Source organism: Bos javanicus, chromosome 21 (assembly GCF_032452875.1).
Source record: "Bos javanicus breed banteng chromosome 21, ARS-OSU_banteng_1.0, whole genome shotgun sequence".
Classification (NCBI taxonomy): Eukaryota; Metazoa; Chordata; class Mammalia; order Artiodactyla; family Bovidae; genus Bos; species Bos javanicus.
Window position 1 is genome coordinate 31,075,846 of NC_083888.1, and position 20,992 is coordinate 31,096,837.

A 20,992-nucleotide genomic window follows, 5' to 3' on the forward strand; every position below is an offset into this window, starting at 1 on the left:
GGAATTCCTAGGTATAATATAAAATTACTCAGATGATTAAATTACACTGAAATATTTGGGTGTACAACATCCAATTACTTAGAAATATAATTAGTAGATTATAAAGCTTTGCATTTTTAGCAATCAAATAAAAAGTTTAAGATTTTCATCAGTAAGGTTTAATTGATCTAATGGCTAAATTATATATACCTATACAGAATTTTGTAAGAGTAAGGAAACTCTAAGGTTATCTATGCATTTGTTGTTATTGTTCAGCTGCTAGTTCATGTCCAACTCTATATGACCCCATGGACTACAGCACGCCAGGCTTCTTTGTCCTTTGCCATCTCTCAGAGTTTCCTCAAATTCATGTCCAATGAGTCGGTGACGCCATCCAACCATTTATCCTCTGTCGCCCCCTTCTCCTCCTGCCCTCAATCTTTCCTAGCATCGGGTTCTTTTCCAATGAGTCAGCTATTTGCATCAGATGGCCAAAGTACTGAAGCTTCAGCTTCAGCATCCGTCCTTCCAATGAATATTCAGGGCTGATTTCCTTTAGGATTGACTGGTTTGATCTCCTTGCTGTCCAAGGGACTCTCAAGAGTCTTCTCCGGCACCACAATTCAATGCACAATATCTAATTCTATGCACAATATCTATGTCATTGATAAAAAAAATAGAGGCCTGAAGAACCAAGCTGGCAATAGAACCTGACTTTAAAGTACTATTCTTTTCACTCAAGTTACCTCATTCCCAAAATGAAGGTCATTCCCAAAAAGAAGGTCACTGTTTGTGCATAGCCTTTCTTGATGATTACTTAATCTAAAACAATAAAGATAGTTTCTATGCCAAGAAGCTCATGAAAGCTACATAGTAACTAGAGAAAAACAGCTTGGAGGCTCTTCAAAAAGCTAAACAAAGACTTATCATGTGGCCCAGCAATCCCAGGCCTAACTTACCACCCAAAAGAATTTAAAGCAGGAACTTAACATAATTATATGCAAATGTTCAAAGCAGCATTATTCACAATAGCCAAAAGGTAAAAATGACCAAAGTATCTATCAACAGATAAATAAAATATTCATGGAATATTATTAAAATATTTTTCAGCCATAAAAAGGAATGACATTCTGACATATGCTACAATAAGGATTAAACCTGAACATATGCTAAAAGAAGACACTCACAAAAGGACAAATATTGTATACGATTCACTCTTAAAATATCCAGCATAGTGAACTCATAGAGACATAAAGTAGATTAGGGATTACCAGAGCCTGAGGTTGGAAGGAATGGAGAACTACTGCTTAATGGTTACACAGTTTCTTTTTTGGGGTGATGAAAAATTTGGAGTATATACAGAGGTTATGGTTGTACAATATTCTGAATATAAATGATGTCTCTGAGTTATACACTTAAATATGGTTGCAAATTTCATTAGATTTTTACCACAATAAAGTCATCAGGAAGTAATTTCCTTGACAGAATCCTTTATACAATTCTCCATCTTCAAAACACTTAATTCTAGAATCCTGTTTTAATAACTATCAAAATTATCCAGGCCAGAACACTGGAGTGGGTAGCCTTTTCCTTCTCCAGGGGATCTTCCCAACCCAGGGATCGAATCCAGGTCTCCCACATTGCTGGCGGATTCTTTACCAGCTGAGCCATCAGGGAAGCCCATAAACAGTTCCAACGTAACATTAAAAAATAACAATATGGGAAACCAGGTAAAAGACTTATGGGAATTCTCTGTACTATTTTTGCCATTTTTCTGTAAATCTAAAACTGTTCTGAAAAAAAGCAACTTGAGTTCTCTATGAGCTCAGCCCAAATTACACAAAAACTCCTTGAACCACCTTTTAAAGGTCTAAGAATCTGAGCAGAGCTAATAACGTAGAAAAGGGAAATGCTTATAAGAGTAAATTTACTATTCATCCAACCTTACTAGAGACCATATAAATAACTTCACTTTAAGGAAATGGAAAGCATTCCCTTGCCCCTAATCCATTTCCCAAATTCCTTCTCAGACTAACTTTAGTTAATATTAATATATAAATATATTAAACTAAAATACTAAAATGTTCTTTTATACAAGATCTTAGTACTCATATCTTTGGCTCTAAAATAAACATGAGGATTGAATTACATATGCTAAATGATCAACTATCATTGAATAAACATTTCCTTCTAGTACAGTGTTTTATTTTCTCTGACATTAATGTGCATGATTATCTTATCTGAAGCGATACATGAGGAAAAACATTAGCTTTTATATGAAAGGGCCAAAAATACAGTTAGAATAAGAATAGAAATTTAGAACAGTTTTATTCAAATTGCCACACCAAGATAGCTACAACAAAGATTTGCTGTCTACTCTTACTGATTTTCATACCAGCTGTTAAATTAGATTGATCATCTACAAGGCACGTCAATTTATATCAGTGGAATCTTTTATAAAAGTTCTAATATATACATAAAAAATTCAACAGACTCTCCAAAACTTAAAAAATTAATTTTATATACTAAATGGTAATGGATAAGAAAACTTGACTGACACTGGTTCTTTTGGAATAAATATTTAGAGAAAACAGTCTAATAAAAATTAGTTAAGAAAATGAAGCAAAGACACAATTACAACTAACTTTCAGCAAATAAGTTTTTAACTACTGCACAACCAAACTATCTATACATCCAAACCACAGTTTGTTAGTTCTTCAACTTCTCCTTTGTCACTTTAAGCTCCACTGTAAGGGCTTTGATCATGCAGGCCATGTAATTACCTTTAAGGAGCATGCTTAGGGTGTTTTCTGCACTACAGGTCCATACAGCATTTCTCTTTGTCCTCTTGGGAACAGAACATCAATTGCTTTCAGCTAAATGCACTCACATATGAATATTTTAGTACAATTTAATGCTTCTATACCAACCCCAAAGGAATAAAGCATCAATTTGTGAACACCATTTTCTTAGAGTTAAAAGCCAAGCTGGATAATGCAGTATGAAAGGGGTTGTCACTCTTTAGCTTTTTAGCAAGTCAGAAAAGCAGTCCATAAATTCAGTCCCAGCTGTGTACAAATAACTCCCATAAAGTTTGTTCATACACAGACTTTTCAACATTAGTGAATTTTCTTCAAAAGAACTCAGAAAAAATTTCTTATCTTAGTAAATTCTCCCCAAAACTGCTTTATTGAGTAAGTACTCATCAAGTCAGAATTATAAATGAACCACTAATCTGTTAGTAAAATACCAAAATACAGACAAAGTAATCTACTTCCACTAAGTAAAAAAACACACTTCTCTGGCAGGACGTAACAGAAACTCTTTGACTGCAGTATGTTTATACGTTTGAATGGTGAGGTAGGTAAAGTCATCAATGGGGCTTCTAAAAGGTAATCCAGAAAAAAAGTTAAATGGGAACTACTACCAACTATGTCAAGGCTAAAAAAGCCATATTTATTAAATTCTAGTCATAGCATAAATCTGACACTCTGTTAAGCTCAACACATGTTAATTAATGCCCTAATAAAATCCAATGAAATTATCAGATAACAGTAAAGAATGCAATACCTGTTCATGATTTCAAAACAAAAAAACCTCTAACAAACTAGATTTATAATACTAATTCACGATTATAAATAGTGTATTAATTCACAGTACTCATACTATATGCCAGGCACAGTTTTAAGTGTTTGACACAGACCAATGCTTTAAATCTTCAGAACTACATACGAAGTACAGACTGTTACCATTGCCATTACACAGCTGAAAAAACGGTGGTACAGAGAAGCTAAGTGATCTGTCCAAGGCCACACAGAAAGCAAGTGGTAACACTAAGAACTGAATTCAGGCAACCTGGCTACAGAGTCTGGACTGCTAACCATTTTTATGGTTAGCATAACCATAAAACCATACATGATATGACACAATGTATTGTAGGAAACTGCTTTAGGAGCACTCCTAGTGGTGAAACACTAGAATACCCTTGAAAATAAGAGACAGGGATGTTTGTCAATCAACATTCCAAATATGGAGCTTGACAAATTAATTCTAAAACTGTGGGAAAAGACAGAGAGTCAAGAATAGCTGAGACAATTCTGGAGAAGAATGGGAGAGATGGGTATTGCCCAAGTAGGAAATTTTATTACAAAGCTCTAGAAGCAGTTTTGGTACAATGATAAACAACTGACAGACAAAACACAGAATGCAGAAAGAGACTTCTGCGTATATGTAAACTTGATGTGTAAAAGGTCTGGAGCAGAAGAAAATGCGTAATAAACGATTAGCTACATGAGGAAAAATTAAATAGTTACTTCATACCAAACAAACAATTAAATCAAGTAGATTAACTGAGTGTGAAATATGAAAAGCAAAACTTTAATAAAACTTTTAAGAAAAAAAATACAGGTTAATATTGTTAAGACTTTCTCTTAGCAGAGATCCTTTTAAATAAAACACCAAAAAAAGTATATATCAAAAAGGAAAAAACGTTCAACCACATTAAAATTAAAAGCTCCTGTTTATTAAAAAAAAAAAAAAAGATTCAGAAAACAAAGATAGTCATAACTGAGAGAAAATATATATAACACACATAACCAACAAAAGATTAATATTCAGAATACATAAAAGAACTCCCAAAATTGTTAAGAAGATAGGCAAAAAATAGGCAAAAAAGATATGAACGAGAAATTCAGAGGGGGGAAAAAACCATGAATGAAAGATTCCTTACTCGTAATCAGGGAAAAGCAAATTTAAAAGCACAGTGAGATTTCATGCCCATTAGACTAGCAAAGCTTTTAAAAAATTGTAGTAAAATATACCTAACATAAAATTTACCATTTTAATCATTGGTAAGTGTTCTGTGGCATTAAGTATGTTTGCCTTGTTGTGTAATCACCACCATTATCTATCTTTGGAACCATCATCTACCTCTTCAACTGCAAAAGATGTTAAAAAAAAAAAAAAAAAAAAACTGAAAATACCAAAATACAGCAAGGATGAGAATGAAGGTAAATTTTATAAGCTGTTGAGAAGCAGTATGTCAATATCTGGTAAAGCCAGACATTTACTATACGTAATTAAGCAATTTCACTCTTATGCATACTTCTCTAGGGAAACACGAACATACAAGGAAACATTTTTTAAGAATTTTCACAGCAACATTACTTGTAATAGCAAGAAATTATAGACCACCTAAATAAACATCCATTAATGGAAAAATGGTGGAAGTATGATATATTTATAAAATAGAATGCCATACATTAATGAAACACAAATGAAAACTGCTACCTTCTTTAAATGAATGAATCTCACAAACAAAATTGACTAAAAATAGAATAAAGAACACAGTCAACAAAGTGGGTATAGACGGAATATACCTTTATCATAGGGCCTCCCTTGTGGCTCAGCTCATAAAGAATCTGCCTGCAATGAGGAAGACCTGGGTTTGATCCCTGGGTTGGGAAGATCCCCTGGAGAAGGGATAGGCAATCCACTCCAGTATTCCAGAATTCCATGGACTGTATAGTCCATGGGGTTGCAAACAGTCAGATATGACTGAGTGACTTTCACTTCACTTCACCTTTATAATAAAGGTTACATATGACAACCCCACAGGTAACATCATACTCAACAATGAAAAGTTGAAAGTTTTTCTTCTAAGATTAGGGACAAGACAAGGATGTACTCTCTCATCACTCTCATTTGACACAGTGTTAAAAGTCCACACCAGTACAATTAGGCAAGAAAAAGAAATAGAAGGCATCCAAAGGCATTCCTTGGAATGGAAGAAGGAAAACTGTCTCTAATTGCAGGCAACATGGTATTATTATATAGAGAAAACGGTAAAGATACCACCAAAAAATTGTTAGTACTAATAGGTGAATTCAGTAAAGTTGCAAGATACAAAATCAACATACAGAAACGTGTTTTTATACACTAACAACAAACTATCAGAAAGTAAAATTAAGAAAACTACCCCATTTACAATTGCATCAAAAAGAATAAAATACCTAGGGGTGTATTTAACATAAGGAGGTAAAAGACTTGTACATGGAAATCTATGACACTGATGAAAGAAAATGATGAAGATACAAATAAATGGAAAGATACTCTGTGCTCATAGATTAAAAGAATTAATATTGTTAAAACATCCATACTGCCCAAAGCAATGTACACATAAAATGCAATTCCTAACAAAACTCCAACAGCATTTTTCACAGAAATAAAGCAAACAATCCTAAAATGTATATGGAATCAAAAAAGACCTTGAATAATTAAGGTTATCTTGAAAGATTAAAAAACCTGGAGGCACCATATCAGAAATACATAATAGAATTTAAAGAGGAGCTACCCCACGTCCGAGGTCAGGGGCAGCTGCCGAGAAGAGCTACCCCATGTCTGAGGTCAGGGGTGGAGGCCAAGAGGAGCTACCACAGGCCTGAGGTCAGGGAGGCGGCCAAGAGGAGCGCCCGAGGTCAGGGGAGGTAGCAGAGAGGAGCAACCCCACCTCCAGGGAGCTGCGGCTGCGCGGGGACAGGACGGCCGAAAGGAGCTACTCCACGTTCAAGGTCAGGAGGCATGGCTGTGAGGAGATACCCCTCGTCCAAGGTAAGAAGCAGCAGCTGCACTTTGCTGGAGCAGCCGTGAAGAGATACCCCATGTCCAACGTAAGAGAAACCCAAGTAAGAAGGTAGGTGTTGCGAGAGGGCATCAGAGGGCAGACACACTGAAACCATAATCACAGAAAACTAGTCAATCTGATCACACAGACCACAGCCTTGTCTAACTCAATGAAAGTAAGCCATGCAATGTGGGGCCACCCAAGACAGAGGGTCATGTGGAGAGGTCTGAAAGAATGTGGTCCACTGGAGAAGGGAATGGCAAACCACTTCAGTATTCTTGCCTTGAGAACCCCATGAACAGTATGAAAAGGCAAAATGATAGGATACTGAAAGGGAACTCTCTGGGTCGGTAGGAGCCCAAAATGGCACTGGAGATCAGTGGAGAAATAACTCCAGAAAGAATGAAGGGATGGAGCCAAAGCAAAAACAATACCCAGTTGTGGATGCAACTGGTGATAGAAGCAAGGTCCGATGCTGTAAAGAGCAATATTGCGTAGGAACCTGGAATGTCAGGTCCATGAATCAAGGCAAATTGGAAGTAGTCAAACAAGAGATGGCAAGAGTGAATGTCAACATTCTAGGAATCAGCAAACTAAAATGGACTGGAATGGGTGAATTTAACTCAGATGACCATTATATCTACTACTGTGGGCAGGAATCCCTTAGAAGAAATGGAGTGGCCATCATGGTCAACAAAAGAGTCCGAAATGCAGTACTTGGATGCAATCTCAAAAACAAAAGAATGATCTCTGTTCATTTCCAAGGCAAACAATTCAATATCACGGTAATCCAAGCCTATGCCCCAACCAGTAACACTGAAGAAGCTGAAGTTGAACGGTTCTATGAAGACCTACAAGACCTTTTAGAACTAACACCTAAAAAAGATGTCCTTTTCATTATAGGGGACTGGAATGCAAAAGTAGAAAGTCAAGAAACACCTGGAGTAACAGGCAAATTTGGCCTTGGAGTAGAGAATGAAGCAGGGCAAAGGCTAATAGAGTTTTGCCAAGAGAACGCACTGGTCATAGCAAACACCCTCTTCCAACAACACAAGAGAAGACTCTACACATGGACATCACCAGATGGTCAACACTGAAATTAGATTGATTATATTCTTTGCAGCCAAAGATGGAGAAGCTCTATACAGTCAGCAAAAACAAGACCGGGAACTGACTGCAGCTCAGATCATGAACTCCTTATTACCAAATTCAGACTTAAATTGAAGAAAGTGGGGAAAACCACTAGATCATTCAGGTATGACCTAAATCAAATCCCTTATGATTATACAGTGGAAGTGAGAAATAGATTTAAGGGACTAGATCTGATCGATAGAGTGCCTGATGAACTATGGATGGAGGTTCATGACACTGTACAGGAGACAGGGATCAAGACCATCCCCATGGAAAAGAAATGCAAAAAAGCAAAATGGCTGTCTGGGGAGGCCTTACAAATAGCTGTGAAAAGAAGAGAAGCGAAAAGCAAAGGAGAAAAGGAAAGATATAAGCATCTGAATGCAGAGTTCCAAAGAATAGCAAGGAGAGATAAGAAAGCCTTCCTCAGCAATCAATGCAAAGAAATAGAGGAAAACAACAGAATGGGAAAGACTAGAGATCACTTCAAGAAAATTAGAGATACCAAAGGAACACTTCATGCAAAGAGGGGCTCGATAAAGGACAGAAATGGTACGGACCTAATAGAAGCAGTAGATATTAAGAAGAGGTAGCAAGAATACACAGAAGAACTGTACAAAAAAGATCTTAATGACCAAGATAATCACAATGGTGTGATCACTGACCTAGAGCCAGACATCCTGGAATGTGAAGTCAAGTGGGCCTTAGGAAGCATCACTACGAACAAAGCTAGTGGAGGTGATGGAATTCCAGTTGAGCTATTCCAAATCCTGAAAGATGATGCTGTGAAAGTGCTGCACTCAATATGTCAGCAAATGTGGAAAACTCAGCAGTGGCCACAGGACTGGAAAAGGTCGGTTTTCATTCCAATCCCAAAGAAAGGCAATGCCAAAGAATGCTCAAACTACCGCACAATTGCACTCATCTCACACACTAGTAAAGTAATGCTCAAAATTCTCCAAGCCATGAACTTCCATACGTGAACCATGAACTTCCAGATGTTCAAGCTGGTTTTAGAAAAGGCAGAGGAACCAGAGATCAAGTTGCCAACATCCGCTGGATGATGGAAAAAGCAAGAGAATTCCAGAAAACATCTTTTCTGCTTTATTGACTATGCCAAAGCCTTTGACTGTGTGGATCACAATAAACTGTGGAAAATTCTGAAAGACATGGGAATACCAGACCACCTGACCTGCCTCTTGAGAAACCTATATGCAGGTCAGAAAGCAACAGTTAGAACTGGACATGGAACAACAGACTGGTTCCAAATAGGAAAAGGAGTACGTCAAGGCTGTATATTGTCACCCTGCTTATTTAACTTCAATGCAGAGTACATCATGAGAAATGCTGGGCTGGAAGAAGCAGAAGCTGGAATCAAGATTGCCGGGAGAAATATCAATAACCTCAGATATGCAGATGACACCACCCTTATGGCAGAAAGTGAAGAGGAACTAAAAAGCCCCTTGATGAAAGTGAAAGAGGAGAGTTAAAAAGTTGGCTTAAGGCTCAACATTCAGAAAATGAAGATCATGGCATCCAGTCCCATCACTTCATGGGAAATAGATGGGGAAACAGTGGAAACGGTGTCAGAGTTTATTTTTGGGGGCTCCAAAATCACTGCAGATGGTGATTGCAGCCATGAAATTAAAAGATGCTTACTCCTTGGAAGGAAAGTTATGACTAACCTAGATAGCATATTGAAAAGCAGAGATATTACTTTGCCAACAAAGATCCATCTTGATGCTATGGTTTTTCCGGTGGTCATGTATGGATGTGAGAGTTGGACTGTGAAGAAAGCTGAGTGCCAAAGAATTGATGCTTTTGAACTGTGGTGTTGGAGAAGACTCTTGAGAGTCCCTTGGACTGAAAGGAGATCCAACCAGTCCATCCTAAAGGAGATCAGTCCTGGGTGTTCTTTGGAAGGACTGATGCTGAAGCTGAAACTCCAGTACCTTGACCACCTAATGCGAAGAGTTGACTCATTGGAAAAGACCCTGATGCTGGGAGGGATTGGGGGCAGGAGGAGAAGGGGACGACAGAGGATGAGATGGCTGGATGGCATCACCAACTCGATGGATGTGAGTCTGAGTGAACTCCGGGAGTTGGTGATGGACAGGGAGGCCTGGCGTGCTGCGATTCATGGGGTCTCAAAGAGTCGGACACGACTGAGAGACTGAACTGAACTGAACTGAAGGTAACTATAGTCTAATAAAAATTAATAATTAATTAATAAAATAACTATTAATTTCAAATGAATAAACATTTTAAAAAGTTCTCAAATGAATAAACATTTTAAAAATTCCTAAGTTTGTATCTCTAATACAATACACATCACTGCCTATGAACCAAATAAACAAAAGCTCTTTGAGGGCCCTCAACAAATTTTAAAAGGAGTCCCAAGACAAAAATGTTGAGAACCATTGTACTACACACATAATGAAACAGGAAAATGTGAAAACTACAATCAAAGGTTATCAACCCTGAAATAACCAAGAACTTGGAATTAGAACACAAGAATTTAAAAACAGCTATTACAAGTATGGTCAAGGATGTAAAGAAAGATACCTATAATGTTTGAACAGATAAGAAACCTCAGCAGAGAAATGAAACTATAAAAAGAACCAAATGAAAATCTAGAACTAAAACATACAAAATAAATTTCCTAGCTGGGTTTAATAGCGTATCAGAAATTATAGAAGAGTCAGTAATCTTGAAGGTAAGTCAATGAAAATTATTCAGTCTGAAGAGCAGAGGGAAAAAAGATGAAAAGGAATGAGCAAAACTTAAATAATCTACAGAAGAATATAAAGATATCTAAAATATGAGCAACTGGAGTCCTAGAATAAAAGTAGAGGAAAAAAAGGTGGCTCAGTGTCCTATAAATGCTAAGTCAATAGGCCAAACCTGGACCGCCACCTGTTTCTGTATATAAAGTTTTAATGGAATACAACTCATTAATTTATTTACAATCTATGGCTGCTCCTGCTCTACAACCGAAGAGTTAAGTAGTTATGACAGACACTCTATGGCCAATAAAACCAAAAATACTTGCTGTGTGATTTACAGATAGCTTGTTCTCCCTCATGTAGATCTTTTATATCCTAACTGGATTTTTTGGTCTAGTACTCCATCAATTATTGGGAGAAGGTATAGTATTGAAACCTCCAACTAGGATAATAAATTTGTTTATTCCTCACTTTAGTTGTCAGATTTTGCTTCATGTATTTTGAAGTTCTGTTATTGGGTACTTACACATTCATGACTGTTCTGTCTTACTGATAAATTGATCCTTTCATCAATTTATGGCCCATCAATTTATGTTTGGCAGTACTCACTGTCTTGAAGTTTGCTTTACCTGATATTAATAAAAACAACTCAGATTCCTCATGTTTACTATTAGTATGGCATATCTTTTTCTGTCTAAATGTATTTCCCATAGGCAGCATACAGTTGAGTCTTGCTTTTTATACATCCAGCGATCTCTGCTTTTTGACTGGAATATTGAGTTCATTTATACTTTTCTCTCACTGCTTTTAAGAGTTTCTTTTTATCAGTATTGAAGTGGATATACCTTATTTGTGGGTTTTGAATATAATTATATCAACCATAAACACAGATGAAACAACTTTGCTTGTCTGCCAGAAAACAATTCTTGATTATGAGATTTCAGGTCTTCTAATTTGTTTTCACTTAAAGTAATAAAAGGTGCTTGCTGATCATTAACTGGAGAAAGCTATAAAGTCAGTGAATCTGGAAACTAACATTTATGACACACAGAAGGCCAAGAGGCATAGGAAAAGATGCTCAACATCATTAATTATGAGGGAAATGCACATCGAAACTATAATGAGGTATCACCTCACACCAGTCAGAATGGCCATTGTAGAAATTAAAAATTCTACAAACAATAAATGGTGGAGAGAGTATAAAGAAAAGGAAACCCTCCTACACTATTGATGGGAATATACATTGGTACAGCCACTATACATTCTTTAAAAAACTAAAACTAGATCTACCACATGATCCAGCAAGCCCACTCCTGAGCATATATCTGGAGGAATCCAATATTCTGAAAGATACAGGCATCCCAATGTTCACTGCAGCACTATTTATAATAGTCAAGACATAGGAGCAACCTAATGTCCAATAACAGAGGAATGGATAAAGCAGATGTGGTACATGTAAGGAATGGAATACTGCATGCATGCTCAGTCATGTCCAATACTCTTGCAACCCCAAAGATCGCAGCCCGCCAGGCCTCTATCCATGAAATTTTCCAGGCAAGAATACTGCAATGGGTTGGCATTTTCTACTTCAGGGAATCTTCCCAATCCAAGGATTGGACCCGTGTCTCCTGCATCTCTCACTGACCCACCTGGGAAGCCCCACAATGGAATATTACTCAGGTCATTAAAAGGAATGAAACAATACCATTTGCAGCAACATGGATAGATTATCATACTAAGCAAAGTAAGTCAGAAAGAGAAAGACAATTATGATGTGATATTTCTTATATGTGGAATCTGAAAAATCATACAAATGAACATATCTATGAAACAGAAATGGACTCACAGACTTAGAGAACAGATTAGTGGCGCCAAGGGACAAGGGGTGAGGGAGGGAAAGATTGAGAGTCTGGGATTAGCAGATGCAAACTATCATAGGATAGTCCTATTCTACAGCACAGGGAACTATATTCAACATCCCGTGATAATCTATGATGGAAAAGAATATGAAAGAGTAAAGTAAGGCAGGCAGAGAAAGACAAATATCATAGGATATTACTTACATTCAGAATCTTAAAATAAAAAAAGGTACAAACATACTTATTTATAAAACAGAAACTGACTCATGGACTTAAGAGAGCAAACTTATTGTTGCCAGGGGGAGAGGGTGGTGGGGAGGGACAGATTAGAAGTGACACATACACACTGATATATTTAAAACAGATTACCCAGGGACCTACTGCATAGCACAGGGAACTCTGCTCAATACTCTGTAAGAACCTTAATAAGAAAAGACTTTGAAAAAGAAAAGTTTCAACAGGGAATGCAGCAGAGCGATCTGATGTTGGTTAAATTATGCACTCTTCCCAATTAATTGGCTCTCCCTCCAAAGCAAATGTACTAAAAATAAAATGACTTCTTTTTTGAAAAAAAGATTTTTTCTTTTAATCATTCTTTAAGCAATCTGACTGTTACATGCCCTGTAGTTGCCTTCCTGTTTCCTACTCTTGGTATTTGTTGAGCATCTGAGATCTGAGTTTTTCTCCTCCAATTACACACATAATAGACCTCCTAAAGTTGTCCCACAGTTCACCAAAGCTTTGTCCGTTTTTTCCTGTGTTTTCAAAATTTTCTGTTTCGTTTGGGACATATCTCTGCTGCCATATTTTAGAGTATTCCTGCAGTGTCCAATGGCAGGATATACATTCTCGTCAGGTGCACAAGGCATAGTCACCACAATACGGCATTTGTTGGGCCATAAAATAAGATTTAATGAATTTTAATACTGAAGAATTTATATCTTTAACATTTACATTTTAAAAAGCAAAATACAAAATTAATGAAGCAAAGTTCTACCTTAAGTGCAAGGTAAATCTAAAGTAAGCAGAAGGAAGGAAATTAAGAGCAAAAATCAATAAAAAGAAAACAATGAGAAAAATTAACAAAGTTAAGAATTGGTTCATTTTTGGTGTAGCCGCTCCAGAAAACAGTTCCTCAAAAGGTTAAACATAAAGTTATCATATGAACCAGCAAGTCTACTCCTGTGTATATATCCAAGAGAAATGAAAGCATATGTCCACACAAAAACCTGTATATGAATATTTCTATCTGGATTATTCATAACAGCCAAAAAGTAAACAGCCCAAATTTCCATCAGATGATGAGTGGATACATAAAATGTGGTATATCAGTACAATGGAATTACTATATGGCAATAAAAAGGAATATTATAACATGAATAAATTAAAACATGCTATTTTTTTTAAAAAAGCCATAAAAGACCATTTAGTCTTTGATTCCCCTTACATAAATGTCCAGAATAGGTAAATCTATATAGACAGAAAGAGCTTCCCTGGTGGCTCAGACGGGTAAAGAATCTGCCTGCAACGCAGGAGACCTACGTTCTATCCCTGAGTTGGGAAGATCCCCTGGAGAGGGAAATGGCAATCCACTCCAGTATTCTTGCCTGGGAAATCCCATGAACAGAGGAGCCTGGTGGGCTACAGTCCACAGAGTCACAAAGAGTCAAACACAACTGAGCAACTACCACTTTTACTTTCACAAAGACAGAAAGTAGACTGGTAATTGCCTAGGACTGGGGAGCTGAAAAGAAAATAGGAGTGCAGTTGTGCAATTTCTTTTGGAGATGATGAAAATGTACTAGAACTGACAGGCGATGTTTATACAATTCTGTAAATAAACTAACAGTCACTGAATTAAATAGTTACTTAGACAAACTGTATGGTAAATGAATTGTATCTCAATAAACTTATTATTTTAGAAAGCTGAATCATTATAAATGTTTAATATTATAAATTCCTCGCTGGACTGATGTAGGAAAGGGAAACAAAAAAATAGAAGACACAAACGGCAAAATTTAGAAGGAGCTATCACACCAGATTTTACAAACAATGAAAGGAAACAGGGCAAGATTGTATAAACAACTTTATCCAATATATTTGATAACTTAAGAGAACTGAACCAATTCCTCTAAATACATCACTTAGCAAAACAGACTCAAAACAAAAGAGAAAATCTGAATAGCCCTAAATCTATCAAAGTAATTGAGTTAACTGTCAAATGCTCCAACAAAGAAAACTCAAAGCTCAGATGGCTTCAGTGGTGAGTTCTATCAAACATTTAAGAAAGACACAAACACAAACCAATCTTACACAAACTCATTCAGAAAATACACCAGGAGAGAGTATCTTTCAACTCATTTCATGAAGGCAGCATAATGCCAATACCAAAACTGAACAAAGATATTGGGGATGAGGAGGAAAATTACAGATTATTTTGATAAAGACAGACCCCAGACTCCTTAACAAAGCATCAGTCAATGAAAGCCGGCAATATATTAAAATTATATCATGATCATATCATGAACAAGTAGGATTTATCACAGCAACTCAAGGTGGTTTAACATTTAAAAACCAAGCAATGTATTATTATGAATACATAAGTCTGTGTATCTGCCTACACATACATACCTACACACACTCCCTAACTCTTTTCACTGAGGTGTCCTAAGAACAGCAATATCCAAACAGCAACAGGCACAAGTAATATTCAGATGTCAGCTTCATACTATTCTTCCACTAAAAGGAACCAGGATTCCCTGGAGAAAAGACTGATGCCAGGGCTGGGATAGCAAAGGAACAAAAAGCCTAGAACATCTTATTCTATCAGTAAGGCCCCAAAGAATGATGGGAACATGCTAAGACACAGAAGCCCCCAGAAGGGCTTCTCACTGGCCAAATGCGGAACAATTTGTACATCAACAGAAAGAATAACAACAGATTTTCACCCACTGAACCTAATAGGGACAATAAGTCCTATTATAAATAAATATTCAATGTTCGCTTATAAGAAAATAAATGTAAATGAATAAACTGAAAGTTTGAGAACTGGAATATTCACATCATTTCAAAGTACCTCCTTATAAAAAATTTATTAATTACAAAGGGAAAAACAGCTTTACAGTGGAGAAGTTTGAGAAATATCACCTTAATCAAACAAAGTGAAAACCTAATAAGACACAATGAAACTGTATACCACTTTATAGGATGAAATATCACTTTTGGGATATTCCCGTCAAAGGCGCATACATATTCTAAATAGAACGGTGAGGAGACAACAGATAAACCCAAAATAAGGGACATTCTACTCTACAAAATAGCTGTCCTATAATTTTCAAAAGTGTCAAGGTTATGAAAGTCAAAATAAGACAGGAACTGTTTGAGATGGAAGGACACATGACAACCATATGCAACATTTGATTACAAATTACAACCCTTTGCTAAAACATATAGGACATTATTGGGACAACTGGCAAAACCTGAACAGGGTCTGATGATCACATGGTATTAATGTACTGGTGCCGATGTCCTGATTTTAAAAGTTGTATTGTGGTTTTATAGGAGAATGTCCTACTTATTTGGAAATGATGGAGAATCATCTCAGCAACTTACTCTCAAACAGTCCACAAAAATAAAGGTTTTTACTTTGTACTTCAAAGTTTTCTGTAAACTTGAAATCAGCTCAAAAAAGATTAAGAGTCTTAAAAGAAAAATATACACAAACATATACACAACTACACACAGACAAATAATACACACAGAGACAGACAGACACACACACACACTGAAGTCTAACTCAGAGTTAATGAGCCAGAATCTCCAGGGAATACAGGATTCATGTTAAAGAAAGTCTTCAAAGACTTTAATATGTTTTAAATTCCTTATGAAAAATTTTCAGTAATCCTACAGTCATGATAGTAATGTTGAAGAAAGCTGACTGCATGACATTTATCTACAAGTAAGGATGCCACGGGTTGTTCCCTGTCATTCTGCCATGCTACTTAAAAACAAGTGTATTGTTCCTGAAAAGTCAATGTAAATAAAAGCCTGTCCCCCACCATACTTTGCTGTAGAAGTATTATTGATTAGAAAGGTTGTGGGCTTCATCTTTGGTAAATAAATTCAAATCTAAAGATATTTATTCATGTAAACTAGGACAAACAAGATTTCCACCAAAAAATACCTCTTTGCCATTCCTCATTAAATGTCAGGGAAGGTTCGAATTTACCTGCTCAATAAATGTTCTCACAGCCTGACAAATGCGGAATCACAAGCAAACAGGTCACATGATTTTTCTAACTATTTTAGATTCTGAGATCTTATCTGAATTCAAATAAGCTGAATAACACAAAAAGCATTAACAACCATCAATAATTAGATGTTATAAAAATAAAAATTCCTGCTCTTCAAAAGAAAATGAATAAGGAAGCAATACAAAGACAAAGAACCCAATTTTAAAATGGGCAAAAGATTGAACTCTCTTCAAAACGAACTTCAAAGACAAGACAAATTTTTTTTATTATTTTGAAATTTTAAATGAACATCTGATGAGATATGAGATTTTTTTAATGGATATGACTTAATATCTTGTTTTGAAATACATTAAAAGTACATTTTGAAATATATTTAAAAACTCATTTTCCTCCACACAATAAAGACTTAAGCTGGCTAAGAATTCTACCCACTGAAAACTTGTATCATCTAAGAAACGTGACAATCATTCGATATTGTTAGTAATTCAACTTTGAAACCAATATATTCCTAAGTTTTGAATAGTTTTAATTGAAGAATAATGTAATACGGATCAGAACGGAATCAGAATTCCTGAATTTACAGAATTTACTGAATTTCATGCAACCAGACATAATACAGAAATAAACTAGGTGTTCAGGAAGATGTCAGACTATAGCTGTCAATTCATAGCCCCTGATTTTGAGAGTCTGTGTTCATTAATACAGATTCATTGGTTTTATGGACAGATTTTATAGTACATAGGCATTATGGTAAATAAATGCTAAGGTGAACTATATAATAAAATGATGCTTCTCTCAATTTCATATTTAGTGTTGTGACAAATCTGACAAAGTATTCTACTGCTTTAAAAACTCTGAAAAACACTGCTGGATTTAAGACCTGCTATACATTTTACTGAGGCCAAGAAATCCATAGGCCTGTGAGGACACATTCACCAGGATAAAGGCTAACTGCTTAGGCACACTGAATAGATCATCACTTCACTGAGATGACTGTTCCACAAACACATGTAGTTCTTATCCCCACAGAATTTTGCATGGCATATTTTACTGCAGTACTTACTGGTGCCACTATTTTTCCTGTCTGTCCAACTTGCAAGTCATTGGGAACAAAGCCAGCATCAACAGCAGCACGAGAAGCACCAACTAAGGAAAAAAACAGTTGTCATTTTTAAAGCTCTATTATTCAATTTGTTGGGGACATTCACTGATAATGGTTTTTAAAAAATTTTTTAAAAAAAAATTTTTTTTTTTACCCTCTCCAATCCTCTCCAGCAGATGCTGCTTTGTCTGCCAGCATCCTCATACCACTGGGGCCTCAAGGTGGTACTCCAGGCCCTCACTGCCACTCTCAAAAGGTTTTCCCTCCTTTCTCCTTAAAAGCCTTCCATTTTGAATCTCATGTCATCGGATAATGTCACTCGTATATTGCTTGTGTCATCTATTAACCAGCAGGTCAATTCCCTTCATTTCTCTAGGATTTTTAGCTTCTGGGTCTTGTTACTCTCTCCAATACTAGTCTTATCTTAATTCTTGAAGACTTTGACATCCTGGCTCCTCAATTCTTTGAGCAATTCTCCATTCATCTTACCCTTCACGCTACCTCAGCCATACCCATGGTCATATCCTCAATCTGTCCATTACCAATACCATCAACAATCTCGATTTCCAAAATCTCTCTGTGACCTCCCCATTCCAGCTGACCCCTTTTGGTCCCTTACTCCAACAACCCTCTGACCCCACTGAGGGCTATAATTCTTTCCACTGTCCCTCTCTCCCCTTATGTTCTCTCTTCTTTCTTTACCCAGTTCAGTTTCTATTATCAATGGCTCTAAGCACTCCTTTGCATATGCCTTCAATTTCCTTGCCCTCCTCTTATATCATCTTATTTCCAGATGGTGGAAAACCTCCATCTCTAGTTACTGACTAAACAATCTTTCTCCCCTTTGCATACCTGTCCTGTTCAGCATGACTGCAAAAAAATGCTAATGTTACTCAGCCATGTTAACCCTTTTGTACTTTAAATAAATAGGCCTTACTTCTCTCAGACTGTCCTATATTGTAATTTTGTATCTTTCCTCTCTCTTCAAACTTTCAATATTCTTTTAACATTCTGCTTCCAATTTCACTAAAAAACTGAAACCTGCTCCAACTAACAAGTTCACCCATCAATTTGCAGCTGTGTTCATATTCTCTCCCACCGACTCAAGAACATCACTCCAATAACTCTCATCTCATGTATGATTAACCTTTCCCTCTTAACTGGAGCATTCCCATCGGCATATAAAGCATGCTATTATCTTCTAATCTTTAAAAAGTTCCTCTGTTGGTCCTGCTCCCCCTCTAGCTACTGTCTATTTCTCTGCTCTACCATATGGTTAGAAGCCTCTAAAGAGTCGTTTGCATTCATTGTCTCCATTGCCAGGCCTCCCATTCTACTTCTAAAAACTTTTTAATTAAAATATGACACACATACAAGAAAAGCACACAAATCACAAATGAACTCAGCTCATGATTAGCTTCGACGGCTGATCATCAAGTGAATACAACCATGTAACTACTTTTAAACACTCCAATCAGGTTTTTGCCCCCAGTACCACCATTACTAAAACTGTTCAAAGTCACCAATGACCTCTACGTGGCTGATCAATGAGGCACTTTTCAGTTCTCATCTTCCCTGACCTACGAGCAGCATTTGACACAGAAGATCACGCTTTCCCTTACTGAGACACTTCACTTAGATTCCAGAACAACACACTCTCTATCCTGGTTTTCCTGCCTTACTTTTCCATTTGTCTTTGGTCTTCATTCTCCTCTTCTCCCCTACCTCTTAAACTTATAGCATCTAGGGCTTAGTCCTAGGACTTCTTCTACATCTACACTCTTGGTGAATTTATCCAGTCTCACAGTTTCAAATACCATCTAAATGCAGTTGATTCCCAAATTTCTATCTCTAGTCCAAACTTTCAAACTCCACATTCCTATCAGATCAGATCAGATCAGTTGCTCAGTCGTGTCCGACTCTTTGCGACCCCATGAATCTCAGCACGCCAGGCCTCCCTGTCCATCACCAACTCCCAGAGTTCACTGAGACTCATGTCCATTGAGTCAGCAATGCCATCCAGCCATCTCATCCTCTGTGGTCCCCTTCTCCTCCTGCCCCCAATCCCTCCCAGCATCAGAGTCGTTTCCAATGAGTCAACTCTTCGCATGAGGTGGCCAAAGTACTGGAGCTTCAGCTTTAGCATCATTCCTTCCAAAGAACACCCAGGGCTGATCTCCTTCAGAATGGACTGGTTGGATCTCCTTGCAGTCCAAGGGACTCTCAAGAATCTTCTCCAACACCACAGTTCAAAAGCATCAATTCTTCAGCGCTCAGCCTTCTTCACAGTCCAACTCTCACATCCATACATGACCACAGGAAAAACCATAGCCTTGACTAGATGGACCTTTGTTGGCAAAATAATGTCTCTGCTTTTGAATATGCTATCTAGGTTGGTCATAACTTTCCTTCCAAGGAGTAAGCATCTTTTAATTTCATGGCTGTGGTCAACAAGTAAGTTACAAATGAGTGGTATTCTTTTCCTCATTCTTCGGGACTACGAATAGAAATGCTTCCCTTTATCCCATGGAAATGGTTGCCAGGAACTGATCACCAGCCAACTCTCCCCAAACTAGCCTTCTGCCAACCTGCTCTTTCTAGGTTTCTAGGTGGAGAGAGGAGCTGTCCATCCATAGGATCTCTTCCTCCATCTCCTGGCCCCTTACAAGCCCAAAGCAGCCTCTGGTAACTGGAAACATATTCACTGCCCAGTAGGAGCATGGCTCTGCCAACACCTTGATTTCAACGTGCTTCTGGCCTCTAGAACTTTGAATCATTTTGCTCATTTTATTCACTGTTTTTTGCCTAGCTCCTAATATAGTGCCTGCCATATAGCAGACACTCAATAAATATTTATTCAGTGAATGAATAAATGAAATATCCTCAGTCAAATACCATCATCTGATTATAAAGAGTCAAGATTACATCTTTATTCAGACAAAGCCATAACTATTTCTATGGGTACATATATTAGGTAATATAAAGCATAAAAGCCAGAAAGTTATACAAGAAACTCTCAAAAGGGGGAGAACAAACTAGACATTAAGAATACACTCATTAATAGTTGTATAATTAAAAACTAAAATACTTTAAATGTTCTGATTTTTTTCAAAAACCATTATTCCATTCTTAATATACTTTTAATAACAAGATCCATCTTCCCTATAAATTTTTAAAATGTTAATTTCTATTTGTATGAGAGATTTACGTCGGACCAGCAATAAAGAGAAAAACAAGGGCATTCCTGAATCTGAAGTAGGCAATGAAATGGACATTTAATTTTTTTTAATGGAAAAAACTACTAAAATTTGGCAAATGGT

At 36.8% G+C, this 20,992-nt stretch overlaps 1 protein-coding gene across 1 annotated transcript in view; it reads right to left on the bottom strand.

Annotated features, from left to right (window-relative positions):
- The window catches only part of ETFA (electron transfer flavoprotein subunit alpha), a 69,654-nt gene that overhangs the window by 27,001 nt on the left and 21,661 nt on the right, over positions 1-20,992 (bottom strand). Inside the window, exon 9 of the mRNA XM_061394721.1 lies at positions 17,634-17,716. Coding sequence (XP_061250705.1) covers positions 17,634-17,716 — 83 coding nt within the window. The remainder of the gene's footprint in view (positions 1-17,633; positions 17,717-20,992) is intronic.